The sequence below is a fragment of the Lissotriton vulgaris genome, chromosome 4_1 (genome assembly GCF_964263255.1).
Source record: "Lissotriton vulgaris chromosome 4_1, aLisVul1.2, whole genome shotgun sequence".
In the NCBI taxonomy this organism is placed as follows: domain Eukaryota; kingdom Metazoa; phylum Chordata; class Amphibia; order Caudata; family Salamandridae; genus Lissotriton; species Lissotriton vulgaris.
In genome coordinates this window covers 1,906,564,306-1,906,587,491 of record NC_141691.1, presented here as the reverse complement: position 1 = coordinate 1,906,587,491, position 23,186 = coordinate 1,906,564,306, and the positions used below count along the sequence as shown (strand labels likewise).

Here is a 23,186-nt window from a genome sequence, read left to right as displayed (position 1 = left end):
TCTAAGTTCTGTGGAATCTTTCGATTTCCCAGACAGCTTTCTTGAGAGAAAGCGATTTGAATAAGTCTTAATTTGATAAATCTCTTCAATAATAGGGCCCTGAAAAACCACCACGAATGCACAAATCATATACACTTGAGGCACCTTCATGGTTAATTCTCACTTTCTATTGTCCTGTATTGCTCCACATTCAGAGGTTTTGCTGAAATTCAAAATAATGAATATTTACCTTTTCTGAGGTGCTACAGTTAAAGTTGGTCTGAGCGCTTCTGTACTGCTCACACAGTACCTCAGTACCTTTCATCGACACAGTTAAGTACTCGCAAGACTCTTCTTCTGCGCAATCTGAAAGAAACCACAGCTAAATATCAGCAAGATTTTCACTTTGCATTGACTAGGGTAGCAAAATCAGTGCCATGAACATATTTCTTCAACTAATCGCACGTCCATCCTTGACAGCTGTTTGGAACATTATCATCCAAACACAGGAGGTAAATAATCACAAAGTGTAAATGTACTTTGTAACAACTTTACAACTTTTGGCTATTCATCATTTCCAAGTGTAAAGTTACAACAAAGTGTAGCCAAAGTGTGCACATGTCTCTACGCATACAAAAGGGGGAGGAGCAAAACAATTGTAAAGTTGAGTAACTCTCACAAATTGGCGGAGTTCTCCATCACCGGCGTTCTGTCTTTGGTAAAGTATGGGGAAATTAGGAAAGCATATTAAATAATAAAACTATATTACAACATTATTTTTATGTTAAATATGAATGCAATCAAATCAATATATTTATTTTAAATGAAGAACAAAATAAAAACAACTACTGTACTAATTGTTTGCCCTTTTATTAAAAATGTAATAAATGTAAATATATTACATTTAAATATTGTTTTTTAATGTATGGAAAACAATTCCACCTGCTGTTTTAAGAAGAATGTATTATAGCAGAGAAGTAGGAGTACAAAGACCACCAACCCACATCAGGCAGCCCCCACTCCAATTGCCCCACTTCGAAGCTTGGTACAGAATCCATAGGACACACCTTGGAATTCTGATGATATAGGTACCAAGCAGCAGAAGGCATCTAACGTAAGTTGCCATAAAATCCGGAAATTTGTGAAGGATGCATGAAAGCTTTAAAGTAGATGCAGGGTGACGCACGAGAGCTACAGGTAATAACTATGATTAAATCCACTGGAAAAAAAATAGGTTCACTCAAATGGGCATACATCACCATTCTATGGGAAAACCATAAGTGCACATTTAATTAAACTTAGTTGACTTACTTGACGTAAAATAATTAATAAACAATATGTATTATTATTGACACACACACAGTTCTATTTTGTATAAATTACACCTTGTTTCCCTACTCACAGGGAACCAGGGGCCATATTATCAAGAAAGAGTGATACATTATCACCGCTTTTATCGTCAGGAAACTGCCGCTGAAGCGGAGATAATGGGCTTGATAATATGCCCTTGTGAATTCCCATAGAAGCCCAGGTTCTGGTGTTAACCTGGGCTTCCATGGCAATTCACAAGGGCATATTATCAAGCCCATTATCGCCGCTTTAGCAGCAGTTTCCTGCCGATAAAAGCGGTGATAACGTATCGCCCTTTCTTGATAATATGACCCCAGGACCATATCATCTACTCAGGATGCCCCAATTCTGTCACTTTTCTGCCCCACCTTATAATATCCACTTACTTGAGAAGCATGAAACAAAGTTAACATTGCCTCCAACGGAGGAGTCCGATTGCATAATCCCTTCGACTGCTTCACTGAAGATCATTTTGGATTCAGGAACAGCCTCAAACTTTCTCATCACTAAAAGAAAGAAATTATGTTATTTAATAATGTAATCTATATTCATTTGACACCTCCACTCTCCACTACTGATGATTGCAAGAGGAAGAGTGCCATAAATCAAAGCCTGATAGCAAACAATAAAAACAGCCCTTATGCAGCCCACAGTACAGAAGCAAAAGGCAGTTTATGTTTTGACTCATTGCAAGTCATGCCTTTCCCATTTTGGTAAAATAGATAGAAAAGTGAAGAAAGATCATAACTGGGATTACCAGAAGCAAGAAATCATTATGTGAAGAAAAACATCACACACTGTTACAAATGGGAGATCAGACACACCAACATTTTAAATAAATTGATCAATTTTAAAAATGCATGTGGGTGAGTATTAATGTAGCGCCTACCACCCCATTGGGTCTTTTGGTGCTGGCCTAAAATAGTAGAGCCTTTACGCTGAAGCATGATATCTACCTGTAAGGAGTTCCAAAGTAGGGAATCGCCACACTTTGGGGCTGGATTTGTGGACCAGTAAATTGAATTGGGTCATGCTGCACTGAACAGTTGCCATGTGATTTTAGAGGCCAGGTAGTTTAGTTGAATTCCTCTATGGCCGGTCCCAAGTCCAGGTGCGAAAAGAGGAGGGTTATTCTTAGAACTAGCTACTACACCATGTAAAAAAGTCCTAGCTACAGAAACATCAACCAAAAGACTTCCAAGACTTGGGGGGGGAATCTCTTTCACAGATAGCTATGGAACATTGTTGTGAAAGTCAAAGATCCCTGGAAGCCTCAAAGTCGATTCACCTGCTTTCGACCAAGACCATCACAATAGGGACATTGCAAGTGAGGCCCAAGTATGAGGTAGGCAAGAAAGCCCAAGTGGCAGCAGATATGAAAAAAATACAACCTTGCCATGCTTTGCATCAGTAAGACTAGATCGACACAGTCCTGAGAGAAAATACTGGCTTCAGGAGGAATTCTACTCTATTCTGGAAATAAGGAAGAGAACAGCCTACATACTTAGGGAGTAGCACTGATGCCAACACCAGCTGCCAACAGGGCTCTGATTGCAAGGTAAGCCCATGGTCTCAGAATCATCACAGTGACCTTCCGCACGAAGAAAAAGAGGATCAACATGAATTTTATCCAGTGTTATGAACATACAAATTACAGCAAAGAGGAAAAAGAAAACAACATTTTCGCAACAAACTTTAGTACATCCTGGAGAAATGCCTTAAGAGATACATCTCCATTCAGATGGGGGATCTCTATGCAAAGATTGGATGCGACAACACCGTGTACAAAGAAGTCATCGGCAGCCATGGCCTCGGCAACATGAACGAGACTGGTGAATGGCTCGCAGATCTCTGTGCCCTGAGCAGTCTGGTGATGGAGGGTATTGTATTCCCACACAAAAGATTACACAGAGCAACGTGGGTGTCACCAGACCACTCAACAGAGAATCAGATTGACCATGCCTGCATTGCCAAGAATTTCCGGAGGTCCTTGCAGGATGTGAGAGTGATAAGAAGAGCGGACGTGGCTCACTGGTTAGAGGCGGCAGACCCGGAAGTAGAGAACGGCCCGGGACCAGGGTTCAATTCCCGACGCGGCAGGGTCGTTGACCAGGGTCAACGGACTCGATAATTCTTGCCTCGGTGCCTACTCTAACCAGGGATCACACTTGGCAACTCTGGGCATTAAGCTTGCCTCATCTCTACACCGGCCCCCCACAGAAACCGCGGATGCCTGGTTTCACCTTGGAGATACCTAGAAGGGACCATCTCACAGGGATAGCCAGGACGGGTTCCCCAGCGGTCTACAGCGCCAGGACACCCCGAGATGGGGTAACAGTGCGCTTTACAAGTATCATCATTACATTACATTACATTACATCTGACCATCAATTTGTCATGCCCAGGTTACGGCTAAAGCTGAAAAAAGAATGGATGGAACCGACAAACCAAAGCCAGTGAAATAATAGCAACCACTGCAAAGATGTACAGAATACTCAGCTACCCCGAGTAACAGGTTTCAAGTCCTGCAAGAACTAGAAGATGAAAGAAGCCCTGTAGAAAGCAAGTGAAAGAAGATCAAAGAAACAGTGACTTCAACTTGCCAAGAGGTAATGGGTCCAAAGAAACACCAGCATAAAGAGTGGATCTTCACAAGACTCTCTACAAAATCCAAGAGAACAAGGAAAAGAAAGGTGCAGTCCTCACCAGCCGAACAAGAGCAGAAAAAGCGAAAAATCAAGGCGAATACACCTTAACCACCATGCAACCAAAGAGAAGCTTCAGAGCAGGAAAGCAAAGATTAATTGATGGTTTTGCCACAGTAGCCCGCGAAGCAGCAAGCCTTGGAAACTTGAAAGAACTGTACAAAATAACAAGGAAACTCTAATCAGATATAGCAAGCCTGAAAGACCTATTAACGGAAAAACTGGGAACACAATCAGGGGTAAAGAAAGCCAACAATGAAGATGGATGGAGCACTTTGAAGAACTGCTGAACATGCCGAAGTCTCCACCAGACATACAGCCAGCTGAGAAGAACTTGCCCATCTACTGCAGCAGATCAACCAAGGAAGAAATATGGCAAGCAATCAAACATATGATAATTGGAAAGACAGCAGGACCTGACAACATTCCAGCAGTGGCACTGAATACAGACATTGAAAAACCAGTAGACATGCTCTATCCCATATTTTGAAGGACTTGGGATGAGGAAAAGGTGTCATCAGACTGGAAGAAGATATATCTGATCAAGATCCCCAAGAAAGGTGACCTGAGTAACTGCACAAACTACAGCGAAATGACACGACTATCAACCCAAGACAAAGTGTTCAACAGAGTGATCCTGAACAGAATGTCCTCTAATTCTCATGCTAGTACCGATACCCACAATTTCAGAGACGTGCAAATTATCACTGTTTATAAACTCTATTTCATTCCCATTTCGGAAATGCATAGGTTTCCTTGTTACCTATTTTTCATTGTTTATATTTTACCAAATGAATTGCTAAATACCTGGCACACAATGAAAAAACATTGCAAGGCGCAGCTCAGTTATTGGCTCTGGGTTCCTCGGGTTCTTGTTGAACGTACATGTCCTATATATCCCTGCAACCAGAAGAGTCCAGCAGACATAAAGATATATTGCTTTAAAAATCTGCCATACTTAGAAGAAGTTACAGGTGAAAACAGCAGTTTTTTTACCTCAATTTTAATATTTATTTTTTTCTATAGAAAAACCTTGAAGAATCTACACAAATGACCCTATTCTGAATTTAGTGTACTTTTAGAAAAAGTATAGCTTTCTGGGATCCATTAGTGTTTTCACACCCATTTCTACCATTAACTGGAAAGATGTTGAAAGCATAAAAAATAGGAAAATTAGGCTAAATGCCAAAACATCTAGCACCACAAACCCTTTGTTGATACCATTTGCAGGAAAAAAAACAGACACTTTCTTCTGCAGCATTTTTTCCCCATTTTTCAAAAAAGAACGTAGCGGTATTTTTGCTAAAATTCTCAGTCCCCTCCAGGGAAATCCACAAACTTGGGCTACCTTTGGTATCCTCAGGATGTTGGAAGAAAAGGACACACATTAGACATGGATACCTTATGTGGGCTCAATGTTACAGGAGCCTAAGCGCAAACGACCCCAAATAGCCCAAAAAAGGCATGGTACAGGGGCGGAGGGGAAGCCTAGCAACGAAGGGGTTAAACAGAGCACATGGGCCAAGCATGGTAAGGAGGCCATTGATATAGGCATAATACTAGATGGTCAGAGCAAAACATTGAGTAAAACAGGGTGAAGAGATAGATTCCTTACCATATAAAAGAGTTATCCAACATCAATTATGCCTACACTACCAGAGTCTTTCACTTTCCGTTACCAAAAACCTTTTTTTTTGTTTCTGTATTTCTCTCAAGAAACCTTAGCTGGACCCTACTTTAAATGTTAGGAGTTGTGTAATTCTCTTCTAGTCTTTCACCCAAACCTTTCTGAAAGCCAAGGGTACTTGCAATTCTCTCGCCCACACTGCACTTAATTGATGCAGGAGTCCAGGGCCAATTCCCATCCTTCAAACTTCAGGAGTCTGGCAGAGCCCACGGAAGATCCACTTCTCTTTTTCTATTTACACTACCTTTCTCTCTGCTTTCACTTTTTTCTTGGATTGTCACACTTATTACTATGATTATAATTCACAGATATTCTTGCCTACCCCCTCAGCCATGACGTCTTTGCACAGGTATCTTTTTGGTTACCTTTTTGCCAAAAAGAGAAGGCTTGAGATATATATTAGTCTATGGTTTTGGCAAACTCTGCTCTGTGGCCTGTATACAGTATGTCCACATGTGACCGCCTCTCTTGATAAATCTACAGTCTAGGATATGTACTGATATGTCAACAAAAGAATCACCTTCCGCCTCCTCACCCACGCACACAAAGCCCTACATGACCAAGGCCCGAGCTACCTCAACAGCCGAGTCAACTTCTACGCTCCCAAACGCCACCTCCGATCAGCCAACCACGCCCTCGCCGCCGTCCCCCGCATCCGAAGAGCGACTACAGGAGGAAGGTCCTTCTCCTACTTGGCCGCCAAGACCTGGAACTCCCTCCCAACCGACCTGCGCCTGACCCAAGACCACCTCTCCTTCAGGAAGAAGTTGAAGACCTGGCTGTTCGAGCAGTAGCGGCACCCCCCCCCCCCCCCCCCCCCCCCCAGCGCCTTGAGACCCTACGGGTATGTAGCGCGCTTTATAAGTGTCACTGATTGATTGATTGATTGAAATACAGGGATAACTATTGCAACCAACTTTATATTCAAGTGGTGGAAAACATAATTCCAGCTTCTGCTCTTAGGAATAAATCTCATTTCACATGTACAAACTGCCTTACCGAAATCATACTCAAATCAAGCTTTAAATAACTTTTGCTGGAGCATTGTAAAGTTAAATCTTAAGCATCACTAAACCAATCTTTGACTCCCCATGGGAGCAACAACCAGGTATGTCTGCTTTTTGGACAGCCCCCTGGCCACTTTGGTGTTGCATATGCTTGAGAAATCCCTTCTGTGATAAAGATTAGTCTGGTGCCACAATCTCAAAGGGGGGGGTCCCCTCATGTGCATGGGGATGAGGCTCTGTGAAAATGAAGAAACACTGCCACTGAGCATTTGCTGTATTATAGACATGGTAACAGAAGCAAGTAGGAGGTCAGGGGGTACACTGGCTGTGTGCCACAAAGAGGTGGTGCAGGCAGTGTGCCCCCCTTCCCAAGGGCACCCCTTGGAAGGAAGGAAGAAAGAGAATCCCAGCTATCACTCTGCATGCAGGTACAGTCACTCATTGCACCCGAGCCCAGGAGAATCCCTTCCCCCTGTCAAATGCAGGCCTGGTTGCCTCCTGCACACTGAAAGACACACCGGCTGCTTCAAACAGCTGGTCCACCTTTCAGGGATGCCCCCAGTGCACGCGTGAGTTCATAGCTGAGCTGGGGTAGTGTATTCATGGTGTATGGTGCACTGATCCAGTCAACACCTATCAATGTGAGACTAAGGGAGTGCACTCTATATGCAATATGGCCCAAGAGTTCACTATTGCTCCCACCACCGTGGATAAATCCTGACATTTGTGAATGATCATAGATGGCTCAACTCTTTTCTACAAAACCTTTACTGAGGACAATCATTTAACACTCGTTGTCAGTTTAATTTATAGAGTTAGGTGTCCTTTATGGATATGAGAGTAGGTAGAGCAGAGCCGGGGGCCTGTAGCAGGTCACTCTCTCTGACAGAAAAGTGATATTCTTCATATATAGGAACAAAATATGCATACATCAAGAGAAATTGCTGTTTATGTGTTGCATTCAGTCTTCTCGCTAGTTAAGGAAATCATACATATTCTGAATGCATAAAATATTTAAACCTACTGCATTGATGCTTAGAATACCCCTTCTACAACTAGCCAAAAGAGCAACTTGTATAAGCAATAGAATAAATTAAAAGTGGGAGCCACATCAAGCCTGTAAGTGTGGTCCTTCAGTAAAGAAACCACAGCAATGCATATTTATGCCTCTGACACTCTAGAGTAACACACTGGTCCACACTCCCAGAATTCACAGAAATGAAGAGATACATACACAAGCATTGTGCATCACTAAGCAGGCCTTCCGTGTCTGTCCACGCCAGTCTTTCGCCGGTAACACTCGCACAGAAATACGCGTTTGTGACATCATCTTGCTGGGCCGGCTTATACTGACCATCTTCGTCACATTTAAGGCTAATCTTGTTCATTTGGCAGCCAGTGAGGCCTGTATAAAAAATACACATTTAGATAGAACCTCTTACATGAACGGCACACCACATTTTCTACTGCAACTTTATTTCACGATAGTACACCCTTCAAAGTCAAATTCTTTGCCAGATTTGTAACGGTTTTTGGCTAGCAGTATGAAAATAAAATGATGGAATACATGAAGGTATGGCCATTGTTTTTTTTAAAACTTCACTATAGCAATGTCAATTGCCTTGCTTTGCGCATATCCCCAAACCTCTGTTCCAAGTTGGCCTGGACCTTTAGTAGAAGTGTTGACAGACTGGCTCATGAGGGCTAGGAGGTTCTTGGTGCAGAGCAGTGGAAAGACTCAACAAATTAATCTGGAAACCCATCAATAGGGACAGGAAAGCTCAGCCCACTAGTTTTCCCTATCACATTCACTTTGCTTTTTCTATGTATTAATCACCAGCTATTTTATCACAATATTTAGTCATGCTTGAGAGAATATTAAGCAGAGTTGTGTAGTTGAGCAAGTAACACTGTTGCCTACAAATAATCAGTCGGCTTTCACAACTCAAACTGGGCACAAATGTGGGGCAGCATTAAGACTTTGTGTTGTTTCTCCAGGTCTAGCACTGTCTAGCGTGTGTGGGTGATCAGGAGCTCCAGGAGTCAGATCTTTACCAACTGAACACTTACCAAAGAACCTCTCCAGGAATGACACATCAGCAAAAATACAATGTTAGCTAAATCAGAGATGCCACATGAGGGCTTCCTCAGGAAAGTAAGAAAAATTCAATAATCAAATTGGGTTCACCGGTCTGTTTCCAGAGATGCGTTAAAGCGTAAGTACGAAAATACCGGCTATTTGGGCAGCTGTGCCATCTCTGTCACTTTTCCCTGGCCCTAAAAGTTCCCCTGTCTCTTTGGCAACAGTTTATGGGGCTTTTAATTCGAAATAGGGGATTCTCTGAGTCACTCCTAAAAAATTGTAAATTGATACTTGTATAGCGCACTACTCACCCGCAAGGGTCTCAAGGCGCTTGTACGAATACCCCTGTGGAACCCATCCTGGCTTTCCCTGTGAGACGTCCACTCCTGGGCAACCCCAAGGTGGAGGCCAGGCATCCTTAGCGTTGTGGGGGCCGTTGTGGAGATTAAGCAAGTTATTGCCCAGAGTTGCAGAGTGGGACTCCATGATTGGAATAGGCACCGAGGTGAGAATTATCAGGCCAGTGGAATTTTGAGCCCAAGACCCGCCGAGGCGGGGAATTGAACCCTGGTCCCGGGCTAGACCTCTGCATCAGGGTCTGCCGCCCTAATCATTGAGCCACACTTCTCCCTGATGGCTAAGACACACCTTTAGTTTCCCCTCCCTGTAGTCACCAGGGGGTAGACTTTCTTGACTCCCTGTGTATAAGTCTTGGTTGGTCTAAACATTTTTTGGGGTGCATTATCTGCACCTATTGAAAATACCTACCCGCCTCCCCTTATAAGTCCAGTTTAAGGCAGCCGGTGGTCCTATCTATGTTTACTTTTTGTTTGAGATATTTACGAACATTATGTAGCTAATTTTTGTTGTTAAGAAGAGCAACAATTGCACATCCATTAAGAAAGAGACTTAAATAATTTAACAATATGGAGTTCAATCATTACACCTTGTGTGCAGGGTTTCCAGGCACTGGCAGTGCACTTGTTATTAGGGTCATGATTTGCTATTTACTAAATGTTTTTTTTTATTGGAGGATGGATGCTGCCCAAACAAGTTCAGGTAAACGTTTCTTTGAAATTAACTCCTATCGTCCTAGCAAACACTCATTCTCCAGAGATTTTAACTTATAAACCATTAAAATCAGATGTGCTGGTTTAAGTAGTTCAATGGAAGAAATCAAGACTACCACAACCAGAATGCCTTGCTTTGTCATTTAAAAACTCATTATTGGAAACAGAGTCCATGATGATGTGGAATGAGGTGGGCTCCGTGCCCCTTACTACCTTTTCCTCCGCTATTTCTTAGATTCCAGGGCTATCTGATGGGTCTGCCTAAGGTTATTTCCTGCCAGAACAAGGCTCAGGAAGGTGTATCTGATGAACTAGGTGTTGACAGTGGCCACTGCAATGCATTGTTGAAAGGCAGTTTTCTTAGAAATAGCTCTGAGAGTGGAACCTTTGCCCCATCTAACGTCGAAACAAGATGTTTTTTTGTGTGGAGTTTTATATAGCGTTAACTAGACCCTGAGGTATCAGAGCGCTTTACGTTAGCACCAGGTATTTTTGTTAGGCACGGGGAAATTAAGTGATTCGCCCAGAATCACAGAATGTTGAGCGTCCTTGCCGAGTCTCGAACCCGGTTCCCCAGCACCGAGGTTGACCGCCCTAGTCGTTAGGCCACATTCTACAAATATTCATCGCCACAAGAGCCCAGTCCCACGCGAACACGACTGAATGTGGTTGTTCAGAAAAAACAATCAATCGAAAGGCCACATTAAATTCTACAGTAAATAAAGAGGGCCTTTTAGGCTTGATGCCAAGATAAATGCACTAACAGTTAAGTTATCGCTAACGCCTTCCTTAGCACTTTACCCTTTTTTTCCAGTCTCAATCATTGGACAAGTGGTGAAAAAATATTTTTTTTTACTTTTTAAAAATATACATAGAGGGGATTACTGAGGAGTATTTTTCTCTCATCACATGTTATTGGCTTGAATCCTTGAAAGCACTTCTATTGCAGTGTATGAAGGATTACTTTAACCTTTAAAAGCCCAATCATTCATTTTGTCACATTTAATGCTTTATCGCGTACATGCATTCAGAGCACAAGGCAATATTCTTATTTATAAGCAGCATCTACTTCCTCACATGTTTCCCACAAATAAGCAAGTATCACGTTTGCCTCACTATGAGGGATGCACCGTAACCTAGGTTCATCTTTATGTTCTTCACATAGTCCACTTCTCTGGTGGTACAAATAGTATTACTTGTGCTGTCCTGTACTAGTCCCTCATCGCTGTCTTAGACTCTTCACACTTCTTCACCAACTAAGCAGTGTGTTGCTTATCATCTTTCGCCAGAGGTTGCTCTCCACAGGCCATGGCAAGCAGAACAGCAAAAAATGTTTAAAGTGCAAGGAAAAGCTGTAGGTGTTTGTTAACATTGCACTACAAGGAATGTCACTACAATAGATGGCAGTGCTTGTATGGCTTTCCGATGTTTGTAAGACATCGTAGAATGAGCATTACGTCATTAGTAGGAAGCAAGCCCTTGAGTTATATAGAAAGTGGGCCTGATTATAGATAAGTTGATTGGATAGACTATCGACATTATAGGTACTTTTTAAATTCATGCGGGTGTTGGCGACCCTTGTTTTTTAGGTTGCTACGGATATTTAAGTCTGCCCCTTGAGAGTCCATTGATTGACCTCGTCTTTGAAGAAAATTTGTGGAACTTATGTGCATAATAAAGCTTTGTTTAGTTTATAAAAAGATATAATGACACAACACATCATGTGCATAACATTAATGTGTCCTATATAATTTTATATTCGTTCAATGCAGATATTGATATACTGCCTACCACCCCCAGTTTAAGCATTGGAGGTCTCTGTCAAACCATAAATAAAGGTATTGAGCTCTGAATAGCTTAAATAAAAGTGTCTATGTTCTATGGGGTCCAGTATTTACCCATATTCTGTATTAATAAAAAAAAATTGTTTGGTTTAAATACCCTATGGTCCTATTTAATTATCCACAGCACAGTCGGTACCCTTATGGGTGCAATCATTTGTATTTTATGGCAATAATTGGAGGCCTTTTTGCTCCACACTGGGTACCTCTTCAAACTTTAGTGGTTGTATTGTGTGGATAAATATGGAGGTCTCTTGGCCCCATTCAATATACCTTAAGGTTCAATTACACTAAGCATGGGCGGAAAATCCGTTTCGCTCGCGGATTTTGCGGATTTTCGGTAAATTCGCAATTCGCGAGATTCGCGAATCTCCCGCAAAATCCGCAAATCCGCGAGCAGCGGATTTTGCTCGCACTGTTCGCACTGTTCGCGTGAGTTCGCGCCCCGCGAATAAGTGCAAAATTGCAGAAATACGATCTTAGCAAAACTGAAAGTAACTACTTACCAGGTTCAAAAGTTCAGGCTCATCATTAGTAGCCATTTCCTGTAGTGCTTCCTGAGGGGCCCCTCCAGAGTTCAGTTGCCAGTTGAAACTATTATGTGACCCTGCTCTGAACCTCAGAATAGTTACACATATGCCACAAAGGTCCTGAATTACAGCTAAGGGAGACAAGCAGGAGCCAGGCTGGAAGTTCAAATCCATTAATCAGCCCCTAATGCATTATTGTCAGTTGGGGCAGGGCAGGTGTTGTAACTAATTTTGCAACAATGAAAGCACTTAGCAAGTGCAAAAGATCACTAATCAGGAAGCACTAAGGAAGCAGGTGCCAGCTAAAAAAATATTCTGTGACACATTAATCAGCCCCAAATTAATTCAGGTCACTTGAGGCAGGGAAGGTGTGCTTGCGTTGCCACAATAATGTACACTGACTGGACAACCAGAGGGTGCTGTGATGAAACAGAGGGTGGCATGGGTGGGCCAGAGGGTGGCATGAGTAGTCAGAGAGTGGCAGTGGTGACAGAGAGTGGCAGTGATGAAGAAGAGTGTCCCAAACAGGCTGGACACGTAGAAACAACAAGTTCGCGAAACTTGCGACCCGACAGGTAAGTTCGCAATTTGCGACATTGTAAAAAACCCTCGCGAACTGGCAGAAACCCGCGCAAACACACAAAAAAAAAATCCGCAAATTCGTGAGAATTCGCGGATTTTGCGGATTGCGAGTTCGCAAATCCGCAAAATTCGCGAACGCGAGATTCGCAAAATTCGCCCATGCTTAAATTACACCTAAACATAATCATCATTGCATATATGATATGCTGCGTGATTGCTGTGTTTGTTGTCCACTTATCACACCGTAGACCACTAGGTGCATATATGTATTTGTCTGAACATAGGGGCTATGTAAAAATATGCTGCATGTATTTTTATTATGTTAGGAGGTATGTAAAAAAAAATTCTTGTATTGTTTTTTTTTCTTCAGATATGTTAAAGTGGGAACGAATATACTTTTTCCTAACGAAGGTGTTGGCTATTAATCAATTTGCCCACCGAAACGTGTCGATGCCCATGTGAGGGACAATTACTTTAAGTCTGTGGAGACAAAAACTCTGACTGAAAATTGGAATACTGATCAGAGTTGATCCCTGTCTGACTATTGGATCTCCCTCTTTTAATGGAAATTATTTTTCCTTATTGTGATTCCCATTTTTTATGTCTTAAAATTGTTTTTGTTGAAATGTATTTGCATTTTTGAATTGATTAGTATTGTACTGATGATAGGGTTGGATCATGTTTTTAAATAGGGGCTGATATGTTTTTAACAATTGTCTGAATAAATTTTATATTTTTAATATTTTATTTTTACATTTCCTCTTTGTTCATTACATTGGTGTGAATTAAGTCTCTTTGACTAAAGGAATCTTTGCTGCAGATTGAGTGTTTGTGACTAAAATAGTTTTTGGTGTGTGAAATTGCCCAAAGGTGATCTCACTTTTGACATTTGTCTTCTTTGGTACCCTACCCCTTTGCCTGTTGGGTCCCTCTCTCTTTTATTAGAGAAGAAGAACAGCTGCACCAGCTGTTCTGTCTTTCTCCTTGGGTGAAGCACCACTGATTAGCTCCTCTCTGATGCAGTTGTCTTCGGGTCAAATATGTTATCTCCACAAATGCTCTCTTCATTACTATATTCAAGTCAGACCACTGGCTTTGCCAATGCGTTTTCTGTATATTGCACCTGACCTCATGGATCCATTCAACCAGTCTCAGGTTCCAGGTCAATGTAAATGCAGAATCAATGCTTCCTAATGCAGCCCTAATTTGATATGAAGCCAGGAACAATGAAAAGAGGTAAACATCTGTTATTATATCCAATTCACTCTTCGACCTGGGTGTTTAGGCCTAATTTTACAGAACATCGTGCATATAGGACCTATGTTCCATATTAGAGCCCTCCTCATGTTTTCTCATCTTAGCCAACATGAACCATTCTGCTCCAACCCCTTAGTGGTGGTAAAATAAATGCCTGTATGCCTGTATGCAGCGGCTCGATGGAGTGAACATCCCACCCCCTTACTAACTACATTACTTCATGGCACCAAGCAACGCATACGCCTCTGTGTTGACATGATTGGTTAAACATGAACTTCTTTCCTTAGACCACTTTCATTGCCATCACAGTCTATGGATGGGCAAATCCTGAAGGCCCAGCAGCAGCATCTCACCAGGCTTCAGGGAATTGCACAAGTCATTCTCATTGCTGGGATCCTGGAATGCTTGTCAGGTATTTAGACAGTCTTTGCATTATTTCGCTATTGTTGCCTAAGTCATAAATAATACTCACAGTAAGATTTTTTGTAGGCGCCCACAGTGATGGTACTCTTGTCTGAAGGGCACATGGTGCAGGCCACACTTCCGGCTCGCTCTTGGTAGAAACCACGGGGACATGGAATGCACGCCTCATCTTGGAAGTAACTTCCGGGAGGACAAGGGACTGCAAATCAAGGAAATAATGCCATCAAACCAGGACCCAGCTTCATCTTTACTTTTTCTAAAGCAAGATGTCCAGAATCTACTCCCTTGTGCTTACTGATCTTTGGAACGTACATGCGCAGAAACCGGAGCATTATCCTACACACTTCTCTCACGTCTCAGCACCATACAAACACCACATCACACCGATAGGTTTCTAAAGTGCTTGTAATAGTTGCAAGTAAGGTTTCCTTTTTCAGTGAGAATGATTAGACCACAGAATAGGTTCCTAAAAGCTATTGGACCAATTCCCAAAGCTTTTTTTCGTGTGGAGCTGGGTCTTACTCCAGTCTTGTATGTGACTTACTTAGGAACGTGCTCGATTAAGGTATGCTTACTCACAGAAAAGAAAGTTTTATTATCACAAAGCATTTATGAATAAGCAGAGCTCATTTCTGGAAATTCACAGTTGAATCACACTTACGTCTGGACTAGTTCACAGCTACTCACAAAAATGCTTAGAGTGCTTTTGGAACTACTTAATTCCCTAGAAGTAAAACGTAAGAGTGGTGAGGTGGGCGGGGTGGGGGTTGGGCAAGTCAACATACAACGGGATCAGTAAAAATAAATTAATAAAAAAGAAAATCACTAACCTTGCACTCGCCCAATGTCCCCTTACTTCTTTACATTGCCCATTGTCCCCTTACTTCTTTACATTGTCCATTGTCCACTTTCTTCTGCATACTGCTAATTTTCCCCCTACTTCTTTACATTGCCCATTGTCCCCTTTCTTATGCACATTGTAAACTGGTCCCTTACATCTGCACATTGCCCATTGTCCCATTAAAACCCAGAACCCTGTCCACAGTCCCCATACTTCTGCACATGTGACTCAGAAGGAGGACCATAGGTCAAGTACTTCAGTACTGTGCTCCACCTGAGTGCCTCACTCTTTGGGGGCACGGCCTTCAGGGGAAGCATCCTCTTGAAAACCCATCTTTGTTTTTGAAGCACCAGTGGTACAATGCGTTGTGATGATATGCGTGGTGTTGACTTGTGGGCTAACATCATATATTCATAAGTATAATGTTTACTGCGCAGCCTGCTATAGTAGCATCCATATATTCACCTCTAACTGGACACAGAATGGAGGACAATCTGCTGCAGATGTTGGGAGAAGTGCAAGGGCAAATATGTAAGAACAGGCATAAAGGGCAATTGACACAAGCAGAAGGTGGAGATGCTGTGAAAGAGCAAAACGGTTGTGATTGGAAGCATGCAGGTGGGCAATGTGCAGAAGTATGGGGACTGTGGCCAATGATCTGGTTAAATGGGACAATAGGCAATGTGCAGGTGTAAGGGACCAGTTTACAATGTGCATAAGTAAGGGGACAATGGGCAATGTGAAGAAGTAAGGCGACAATGGGCAGTGTGCAGAAGTAAGGCGACAATGGGCAATGTGAAGAAGTAAGGCGACAATGGACAGTGTGCAGAAGTAAGGCGACAATGGGCAATGTGAAGAAGTAAGGCGACAATGGGCAATGTGAAGAAGTAAGGCGACAATGGGCAATGTAAAGAAGGTATATATGATGGTACCCCGCAAGTCAACACCACGCATACCATCACAACGCATTGTACCACTGGTGCTTCAAAAACAAAGATGGGTTTTCAAGAGGATGCTTCCCCTGAAGGCTGTGCCCCCAAAGAGTGAGGCGCTCAGGTGGAGCACAGTACTCAAGTACTTGACCTGAGGGCCTCCTTCTGAGTCACTGCTCCAGGGCACTCTCAAGTGTGTTATTCTATCAAGATAAGTAGCTTCAGGAGAGATTTTGTACTTTATGAGCTCTTAAAGTTCGTTACCGATGAGTGAAGCCTGGGAATATTAATATGTCCTTGTGCTTACTGAGGGTCTCAAAACATCAACAGGAAAAACATATTTTGCAAAAACAGACAGCCATAATCTCGAGCTTACACACACAAACTCTTACAAATCTTTCGACCTCTATTTAATTATGAAATCCAGTAAAACTCACTTTCCACATTTACTTTGTTTGTTTTTTTTAACTATTCTGACCCCAGTCCTTGTATATTTGGGGGCACGCAGTCAATACTGAAATAAGGTGTATGTTTGTTTGGAGATACTTATTTAAAGTCAAGATTTTGGCTATATTAGGTTTTGCAGCGTTAGTTTTGGCAAAAGATGTTTTTCTACTTTGTTTCCACATACTGAAGTAAAAGAGAGATGAGCTTCCAAATGCCAGTTTTTCATCAATACATCAACAAGAAGTATAAAGACAGTGGTGGCTTCGCCGCTGTGGTGGAGGAGCGTTGCCCAACTGCTTTCAAGCAGTGCGAGAAGAGGAAATACAAAATGATAATAACTTTTAGTTATTATCATTTTATGTTTGTGCTGCTTTGCAGACAGGTGGGTGTGTGAGGCTGCTTTGCACTTGGAGCAGGGCTGGGAGAAGTGGGTTGCCCACTCCTAATTGAACAATGGCTGTTTGGTCGGCCCTCTCTTGCCACCCAAATCAGTCATGCGCACTTTCCCGTTCTCCGTGGAGGCTGCATTACAACCTGCAAGAAGAACATGCCCAGGACCCCATTAACTGGCTGAGCATCAAAACAGGACACTCAAAACCAATCACAACGATGCCTTGCCGCATTGTGATTGGTCAGGGGAGCCTGTGTGCCTACCAATACCAACGCTGTTTTTTTTTATTATGCACATCCTCGCATTACTCCCTGCCCCTTTGATGTATTTACTTTGTTAGCACATCAATATCCTAATTACTGACCTGTTGTTTTCAAGGCCAAAGCGTATCATAAAAAAGTCACCGTCCATTCAGGAGTTGCCTTTGCATGTTCATTTCTTTTAGCTTGCTGTTATATTATTTTGTATTTACATCTTTTTCCTGTGGCTCGCAGGCTTTTGCTAAGAACCCTCAAGGCCCTTCTTCACATCTATTATGTGATATTTTGCTCTGTATGTCTTTTAAGTTCACCACTTACAACTGGCACCAACCTCATCTTCTGACATGATAACACGACACTTTTCTTTGATGGTATGAAGTCATTCTACTAATGCATTCTGCTCAGCAAGGAGGCCCTTTTTAAAGTAATAAGGTTAATATTGTTATTTTTTTATTATTAAGTAATACACCAACAGGCATAGAAAATACTCATCTATGAGTAAATGGAGTGCTTAATTAAAAGCATAAAGTATTCCCATTAACAATGCTGCGAATTTTAAGTGAGATGTTTAAAAAATGATTTATTGCTGTAAAAAGTTCAGAGGAGCTAACTGTAACTTGCGCCCATGCCCTGCACTGCTTATGACCTCACATATTACATCACCCATGTTCAATGACATCATAGATGGCATACTTAACCTATTTGCCATGCATAGCATACCTAACCTACCATACCTATCCTAACTACCTTACCCTACCAACACTACCTCAACCTCTGTAGACCTTTAAGAAACAGCCAAAGAAGCAGCTGTCTATATAAGGAAAGTGCTGATTGCAGCTTTTTAAGGGTGAGAAAATGTGAACATCATTGCTTCTGTAAAAACAGTGAGACCTATTTGCTCTGCCTTGCTTGTTATTTTAGAAAAAGAAAGCACATCCATCTAAGGGCCCAATTTAGAGTTTGGCTGGAGTGTTACTCTGTCAAAAATGTGGTGGCTATCCCATCAGCCTTATTACAGGTTCATCATCTCCTATTATACTTGTGAAGAGGCATTCGTAATATCCGTCACGTTTGTGATGGAGTAACCCTCCTACAGATTTTTTATCAGGCCCTAAGTATCTCTGTTTCACTCTGATGCCCAACGGTCATTAAACTGTGAGGTAAATAGATGGAAATTCTTTCAGTGTAAATAGAATATTTTTAACTGACCAGTAAATAATTGATCTCTTAAGATTGCTTTGAGGTCTTAGTTGTGTCGTGTAACTTATGGATCTGCCCTGAATCGGTTTTCTACATAAAACATACCGCATCCTGTAGGCTTTCTTCGAATGTCGTACATTTTTCGGAACCCTTTCATGCATCCCAGTTGAATCAAGGGAGAGAGATTGAAATCGGCATCTTGAGGAAAGTCTATGGTCACATCTGCCGGCAACTGCTTGGAATCCACATTAAGAAGGTAGTCACCACTCCTGATCATAGCCACAAAGCGGCCAGCAAGACCATCACCCGCAATTGCATTCTCTGTAAGAAAACGATCAACTTAATGACTTTTCAATGAGCTAGAATGAAAACAGTATATATTAAAACTAGATGAAATGAAATAGCATTTATTGGTAGTTTGTCTTCTTGTACATAATTTACCTTTTTTGATATCACTGGGACCATCCTACATGAACAATTAACAATGAGGTTCAAGAGTAGTAAGAGTGTATTACTGATGAAAGGTTTTTCTTCATAAAATAGTCTACATTACGTATATACTAAACTACTACAAGTTAATCAAATTAAAGTATAACATATTAATTAGCAGTAACACAATAAGTAATATCAAAAATGTTAAAAATATACCAACGAGTTAAAGTATTTAATTATTGGGGATGCTTGCATATTGTTATATTTCCATTTCTGTTACTTGAGAGAAGTAGCAGGCATAAGAAATGAATTGAAGGTCAGGGGGTAAATTAGCAACCGATTGTGTGGGATTGTAAACCAAGCCTGATATTTTTCATCAGGACCAATGTTTCTATTCAGTTCAAGGTTAGTCTGAAAAGTTCAGGATTCAAGAGCTATTTGAAATTCATGTGGTCAAATCTAGCTCTTAACTTAGGGATAAGGACATACCACACATGTCACAAGGGAAACGTCCTTCAGACCAAGGCTGGACTCCCACTGTGCCTTTACAGCGCCGGCAAAAGAACAAAGACGTCTTTTGTATGCATTCGTTCAGCACCCAAGTCGTTATAAAGACTAGCCTTGGGTGGCGCATTGGTGGAATGGTGTTGGATTTAAAGTCCAACACTTTCCTTACTGTTGTGCATATCGGAGATGTAACAGTAAATTAAGCTATTTCAAAATCCAGCGCCCCTTTAGGCAAGTCATTATAATGACTTGCGTGCCAAATGAATGCTTACTAAAGACGCATTTATTCTAATCACAGCGCTGTGAAGGCACAGCTTGATTCCGGCTTGCGGAAAACCATCACACATTCATCTCACACACCTACAGATCTGCCACTGTGGTCAGTCCTCTTAAGAGAATCATCAGTTGATCTGATAAGCAGGCAGTGAGTGTAGCTATCTGATAGGGATATAGAATGGTGTAACATTTACAGGGTTGCAGAACCTTTGCTTCAGTACACTTGAATGATACACAAGGCCTAAACTTTGATATTGACATGTATCAAACCCACCATTATGAGGTGGCTGGATTTTGATGCGGAGTTTCCAGGGCTCCAATTCTGTCCGGTTTGCATGTGCAATAGTTTGCCAATTACAGAATTTGCCACTGCAATAAGGAATAGCCAAACGGACCCAGGAATACCTGTCCTATTCAGGTGGTTTTGCCATGATTCCACAGAAAAATCTGTTGACATTTACATAAAGAAATATCAGTAGGGAGGCTGGTGGTTGGTGGGGGGTGAAGCAGAGTCATGTCAGGGAAGGCCAGGGAAGATATGGTGAGTCCAGGAGGAGCAGTTATGCTCCCATATGTGTGCCCAGGAACCTCAGGGCTGTGCTTTTGGCATCTGTATGGATACCTACGGTCCTTGTTCTTTCTGCAGCAAGGTATTTACATCGTGGAATCGAATCCTTTGCAGTGGAGTGGTGTGGCTCACTGGTTAGCGGCGGCAGACCCGGAAGCAGAGAATGGCCCGGGACCAGGGTTCAATCCCGATGCGGCAGAGTCGTGGACCAGGGTCAACGGACTCAATAATTCTCGCCTCGGTGCCTACTCTAACCAGGGATCACACTCGGCAACTCTGGGCATTAAGCTTGCCTCATCTCTACAACGGCCCCCCACAGACACCGGGGATGCCTGGTTTCACCTTGGAGATACCCAGAAGGGACCATCTCACAGGGAAAGCCAGGACGGGTTCCCCAGCAGTCTTCAGCGCCAGGACATCCCGAGATGGGGTAACAGTGCGATTTACAAGTATCATCATTACAGAAGCGGAGCTTTTTCTCACGAACGCTGCCTGACTTTAAAATGGAGGTTCAGGCGCTCTGTGAATAACAAACCTCATGTACGCCTGAAACTGCATAGCGTAACTTTTCTTCTTTTTTGATGTTAGCTTCTTGGAACCCCATCTGGGTTCCAGCTTTTATTGGGGTGTCGTTACTGCGCCCTTTATGTATGGGTTGACTCAGACTTGGTTGATGCCTGACACTGTGATGGCATTTTGAAAAAAGCAAGTGCTGACCATACAGAAAAGTAATCTCCTTCTTTGGAGTGACAAATAGAGAAAATTTCAGAATCTGTCTGGTATTATTTATTTTATACCCTTTTACTTTTTGTTTTTTTGATTTAGAAATTCATTTGTCCGAAAAAGACATACCATATACATTTAACATACACTTATTCAAAAACACATATACAAAGAGACATTGAATATAAACAACAGAACATCAATCTGAACATTTCATATATACATTTGCACAAACGTTTGTGCATCACCATAAATATTCATTATTTACACTATCTTCCTTGAAAAAGAAGTGTGTTAGCACTCAAATAAAGAAGGAATCAAATGGAGAGAACGGTAAATGTTCAAAGCAATACAAGAAAGACTGAAAAACTAAATCTCAATCTCAGTCAAACAAGGAACAACTCATTGCTAGCTGTCGTTAGATACTTGTCTCCATTGTGCCGACGCGTTTCGAACTCGCTTTTTTACTTTGCGTGTTCTCGTCAGGGCTTTATCTTGAACCTATCCCCTAACCTGCTTACACATGCAGGACTTGGAACCTGCAGAATTTACCCCCAGACTGTGGAGACCAAGTGATTTGGCTGATGCCCGGTGGAGCTACCTGATAGCTAAAGAGGAGATTGGTTATGGACTCCGTCCCTTGCTAGCCGAACTTTGGGCAGATTTTCTCCTCGTCTCTACGTCCTACCTTCCTCCTACCACTTTACCCTATCCCCTTATCCTTCCGTGCTCCATTCACATTATCCCCTATGTTCTTAAAATGCTTTTCTTGATACTTATGAAAACTTTTAACTGATGTAAATTGCAACATTATTGTTCCTCATGTAAAGCGCTCTGATTCCTTCGGGTCTAGCCAGCGCTATAGTATAACTCATTAATTAAATATGTTCCCATTCAGTACTCTTTCTTTCTTTGTCTACTTCCCTAGCTCCTATCCCCTCTCCCCTGAATCTCTCCCCTTGCTTGCTACTCTGCCTAGCCCCCTGTCCTTTGTGCCCTTTGACTAAGCACTCCTTCTCCCCTTGTTGGGGAAAGATCAAATATTTATACTCTGGAGTCTCAGCGAACCCGCTGAGAGAGTCCACTGAGTCAAGGGAGCCACTCACAGCTGAGGTATGGTATGGCACACCTTGCCAAAGCACTCCCTCTCCCCTTTTTTGGGAAGGATCCAGTATGTAGGCCTTGGAGTCTCAGAGACCTCTCTGAGAGAGTCCACTGCATAAAGAGAGCCTCTCGCAACAGAGATAGGGAAGTGATGCCACCTCCCCTGGGATCACAGTTTACTGGACTTTGGACTTTGCTTTGACTCGTCTACCCGTTTGTGCCCCCGTCGCCCTTCCCCTCCTCTTTCCATGCTGTGTCTCTCACCCTCCCCTCCTCTTTCCAGCCTTCATTATCTGTCTACTTCCCCTGCTCCTACCCCCCTCTCCCTCTGAATCTCTCCCCTTGCCTGCTCTTCCCCTTACATATTGTTTATCTCGACCTTACAAGTAACTATGTTGCCATGCTCTAATAACTGTGTAACCTTTGTAATGATGTAACCTGTAACTTTTATCTGATACTCATGTAAAGCGCTCTGATACCTCCGGGTCTAGCCAGCACTATATAAAACCTTTAAAATAAAATATGGTTATTCTAGCTCATGGGTGCTTGAGGTTAAGATGTACATTCAGCCCCTGGCTATGAAAGTGGCCCATGTCTTCCACCTTTTTTGGGGCACTCGGCATTGCAGCTGTAAACCCTTAGGTAAAATTCATTTTGCAACAAGAGTGTAATTTGGCAACATTTTAATCGAATTTTGTGAAATTTCCTGAGAAATTGTTACACTATTTTGTACACCCTTGTGGAGCTTGGCAGTGGGTTTCTTGGGTAGAACACATTAGTTGATATTGCAATAGTCATGGTGTGCCAAGAAGAGGCCTTTGAGATTCTATTTTAAGAATAAAGGAGTAGAATGTTGCAGAGAAGGAAGAACCGCATGTCCCGACCCTTTTACCAGCTTTGATTTATGAGGCAAAGGCAAGGTTGGAGTGTCAGGAGGCATGGGACAGCACTTAAAGGAGGAATGTGTTGACCATGTTGGTTAGGTCCTTCA

General features: G+C 42.3%; 1 protein-coding gene across 1 annotated transcript in view; it reads right to left on the bottom strand.

Moving 5' to 3' along the window:
• Nucleotides 1-23,186, bottom strand: part of TG (thyroglobulin) — a 711,260-nt gene that overhangs the window by 476,059 nt on the left and 212,015 nt on the right. Inside the window, exons 20-24 of the mRNA XM_086966244.1 lie at nt 18,691-18,906; nt 14,564-14,713; nt 7,963-8,133; nt 1,716-1,835; nt 230-345 (exon numbers count right to left, since the gene is read on the bottom strand). Coding sequence (XP_086822370.1) covers nt 230-345; nt 1,716-1,835; nt 7,963-8,133; nt 14,564-14,713; nt 18,691-18,906 — 773 coding nt within the window. The remainder of the gene's footprint in view (nt 1-229; nt 346-1,715; nt 1,836-7,962; nt 8,134-14,563; nt 14,714-18,690; nt 18,907-23,186) is intronic.